Source organism: Arachis duranensis, chromosome 2, assembly GCF_000817695.3.
Source record: "Arachis duranensis cultivar V14167 chromosome 2, aradu.V14167.gnm2.J7QH, whole genome shotgun sequence".
NCBI classification, from domain to species: Eukaryota; Viridiplantae; Streptophyta; class Magnoliopsida; order Fabales; family Fabaceae; genus Arachis; species Arachis duranensis.
Window position 1 is genome coordinate 65242390 of NC_029773.3, and position 4050 is coordinate 65246439.

The following is a 4050-nucleotide window of genomic DNA, read 5'->3' on the forward strand; positions in this document are numbered from 1 at the left end:
CTTGAGCAATGAGCTCTACATGTAAGTACCTTCTCTTCCAAAGGGTGGGAAAGGTGATACGTGGTCAGGAGGAAAACCCCTGATACCCAATCTATTCATTATCAACAGGTTTAAAAATCTTGAACACCAAATAGACTTCCCATTGCCGCATAACTAATTCTCCTCTCCCAACATCAATTAGGGCTCTTCCAGTGGCTGGGAACGGCCTTCCTAGGATGATGGAATCATTTGTATCCCCATGTCAAGTATCACAAAGTCCGCAGGGAGAAAGAGGTCTTCAACCTTGACCAGTACATTTTCCACTAGCCCATATACCTGCCTCATAGACTTGTCAGCCATTTGTAGGTTTATCCTTGTTTCATGAGCCTTTTGGATTCCCAGCTTCTTCATCATAGACAGATACATCAGATTTATGCTTGAGCCAAGATCACACAGTGCTTTCTCAAATATAATAGTCCCTATGGTACAGAGGATCAAAAAGCTTCCAGGGTCTGGCATCTTCTTGGGTAGCTTCCTCTGAATCAGTGCATTACGCTCCTTGGTCAAGACCACAGTTTCATCTCCCTTCAAGACCTTCTTCTCAGAGAGTTTGCTTTTCATGAAGGCCGTATAGGGAGGCATCTTCTCAAACACCTCGGCAAAAGAAATATTAATGTGCAACTTTTTAAAGATTTCCAAGAATTGAGTGAACTTATCATCCTTGGTCTCCTCTTGAGGCTTCTGAGGGTGTGGTACTTCAGGCTCCTGTGCCACCAATGGGGTGTGTAACAATGTGCTTCTCGCCTTTTCTTGAGGCTTTTCTTCCTTTAGTTCCTCAGCAACATGCACCGCCTTAGGCTCGCCCTCCTTGGTCATGGTAAAGGCCTTACACTCTCACTTGGATTTACCTCTGTATTACTAGGAAGAGTGTTAGGAGTCCTCTCAAGTATCCTCTTACTCAACTGACCCACTTGTACTTCCAAGTTTCGAATTGAAGCTCTGGTCTCTTGCATAAAGCAGTGAGTAGTCTTGGAAAGTTCAGTAACTAGTGTAGCTAAGACAGGGGCGTCTTGACTTTGAGAAAGTTCTTGTTGCTGCTGAGAGGGCTGAAACTGTCGGTTGTTAAACCTGTTCTAATTTGATCCACCCTGGTTATTTTTGAAGCTCTGTTGGGGCTTTTATGAATGCTCTCTCCATCCAAAATTAGGGTGATTCCTCTATCCCTGATTGAAAGTATTCGAATATAGATCATTGTTGAGATTTTTGGAGGAATTTGCCAATGTAGTTAACTTGCTCAGTAGTGGTTTGAGCACAGCCACAAGCATCCCCTTGGTTGTAGCCTCCATTCATGTTATAGGATGCATCTTGAGTATTAACAGCTGAACTTGCATCCCACTCAAGTGCTGAGAGATCATACTAATCTACTGAGACATGATCTTGTTCTGCACTAGGATGGCATCCAGTGTGTCCTCTCTAAAGTGTATAGATATTGGTTGTTAGTAACCATGTTAATAAGCTCATTAGCCTCTTCAGGCGTCTTCTTCATGTGCAAGGAACTACCTGTAGAGTTGTCCAGTGACATCTTGGCCATCTTAGAGAGACCATCATAAAAGATTTGTAACCTGGTCCATTCTGAAAATATGTCAGGTTGGACACCTCCTGATCATCAGCTTGTATCTCTCTCAGTCCTCATAGAGGAACTCTCCATCTTTCTGTCTGAACGTTTGAACATCCACCCTCAGCTTGGTCAACTTCTGAGGTGGGAAGAATTTGGTCAAAAATTCAGTGACCACCTTGTCTCATGTGTCCAAGCTCTCCTTGGGATATCTTACAGAAAATGGAAAGAGCTTGGGCTTGTAGACCTCAGGATTCATTCCATTCGTCTTCACAGTGTCACAGATCTATAGGAAGTTAGAGATGAATAATTTTGAATCTTCCTACGGAGTCCGTGAAACTGGAAATTTTGCTGCACTAGAGTGATCAGCTGTGGCTTAAGCTCAAAGTTATTTGGACTAATAGCAGGTACAACTATACTGCGCCCATAAAAGTCAGAAGTGGGTGCAGTGTATGAGCCAAGCGTCCTCCTTGCTTGTTCATTAGCATTCGGGTTTCCACCATTAGCGTCCATAGCTTCCTTCTCAAAAGTTTCCCTGAGGTTCTCTCCAGCTTTGTAAGCTCTAGCTTGTTGCAAATGCCGCCTCAAGGTCCTCCCGGGTTCAGGATCAAATACACGAAGGAGTTCTTTATCCCTGTTCCTGCTCATAAACAAACAAGATACAAAGAAAAGTGGGAGTCTCTATATCAAAGTATAGAGAGCTCCCAGTGAGATATCTTATGTAAAAAGAAATAAAAGAAAACAAAGCAAACAATTAAACTAACAAAAATTTTGAAAATAAGAATGAGAAAGTAACCAAAATTTTTTTGAAAACTAAAAGGAGAAAGACACTAAAATTTTTGAAAATAAAAAGGGAAAAACACTAAAGAAACACTAAACTTAAAATCAGAAATTAAAGGAAAATAAATAAACTGAAATAAAAAATTAAAGAAAAAATAAATAATTAAAACTAAGAAAAATACCTAAGACAACTAGTAGTTGTCAATCACAAACAATCCTCGGCAACGGCGCCAAAAATTTGGTGGGGGATTTTGAATACCCACAACTTAACTGGCAAGTGTACCGGGTCATCCATGTAATGCCTCAGGTGAGTGAAGGTCGATCCCATGAGGATTTTCGGACTGAGCAACAATGGTTATCCAATTAGCTTAGTTAGGCAAATAGAAATGGTTGTTTCATGGTGTAATTTTCATAGAACAATAAACAAGAGAATAAGGAAAGCAAATAAAAGGTTTGGTGTAAAAACAGTGAGAGAAAACAGTTAAGGCTTCGGAGATGTTTACTTTTTCAGATTAAGTTTTCTTACCAACTATTTTAATCATGCAAGATTCATTCTATGGAAAACTATAAATGACTAAACCCTAATGTCTTAGTGATTTAGTCTCCTCTAACCTTCATTAACTGCCACTGTCATGGTCATTTAATTCTGCTTAGAGGGTTAAGTTCAAAACTATTTTATAGCCACAAAAACCCTAATTACCCAAAGCTAACAGGATTATATGTCATATATCCCAATTAGTTCATGTAATTAGCAATTTAAGAGGAATTTGTTTTCAAGATGTTGTTCAAGCAAGATAACTCTGTCGAGTATCACAAGAACACATGTAGAATAAGGGTCATACTTTTGTTCCACCAAAATTCATAAGATTAAGAATGAAAACAATTCCTGAAATTGAATCATTACATTAATTAAAATAGAAAAGCAATAGTATTAAACCATAGAAATAAATAGAGCTCCTAACCTTAACTAAAGAGGTTTAGTTGCTCATGACTTACAGAGAAAACAAGGGTTCTGAAAAGTACGGAAGAGAGAAGATCCGAATTCCCCTAGAGGGAGAATCTTTTTCTTTTTATATCCAACCTAATTTGATTCGGAAATAAAATAATATTAAATTCTAAAACTAAAAGATATTGTTTGTAAATAAAAATTACAAAAAGAAAATAAAATATAACTAATAAATGCTAAATCCACTTAAGATGCCCAAAGAGGTGGGCTTTTGGACTGCATGTTGCCTGGTGCTAAACGCCCAACTCAGCAATGCTTCTGAATTGTGGCTCTACTGGTGCTAAACGCCAGTAGGGCATTTAGAGCCCAAGGGAGATGCTGCCAGCTTCTTCTTTTTTAGCTTAAAACTCTACCAAATTGCTCCGAATTTCACCTAAAATCATAAAAATACTAAAATAACTCAAAGTATCATCCAAAGAGGATTTTTGTACTGAAATCAAGCACAACTAAATAAAATCTAACTAAAAAATTGGAAAATGATAAGAAAAGGGTACAAGATGCTCACGCATCAATGGTCATGTCTCATCGGCTGTCAATAAAGTCAGATGTCAAACCTGTAGCCTAGAAAAGACAGAAAATGTCTGTCGAAAGAGCCACAGAAGTCAAAATGTAGGTGACTAGTCTCCTAAAAGCTGAGTTCATCCGAGAACTGTCCTACTCAACTTGGTTA

The 4050-nt window shown here is 38.8% G+C and overlaps 1 protein-coding gene across 1 annotated transcript; it reads right to left on the reverse strand.

Annotated features, from left to right (window-relative positions):
- Positions 1 to 210: 210 nt before the first annotated feature.
- On the reverse strand, positions 211 to 855 carry LOC107474684 (uncharacterized). Its single transcript, XM_016094322.1, has one exon. It carries the CDS (start codon positions 853 to 855, stop codon positions 211 to 213), a length of 645 nt encoding a protein of 214 aa, XP_015949808.1.
- Positions 856 to 4050: the final 3195 nt, after the last annotated feature.

Bases quoted from the DNA above. Each gene is read 5' to 3' on its own strand.
- LOC107474684 (XM_016094322.1), bottom strand. From the start codon at position 855: ATGACCAAGGAGGGCGAGCCTAAGGCGGTGCATGTTGCTGAGGAACTA.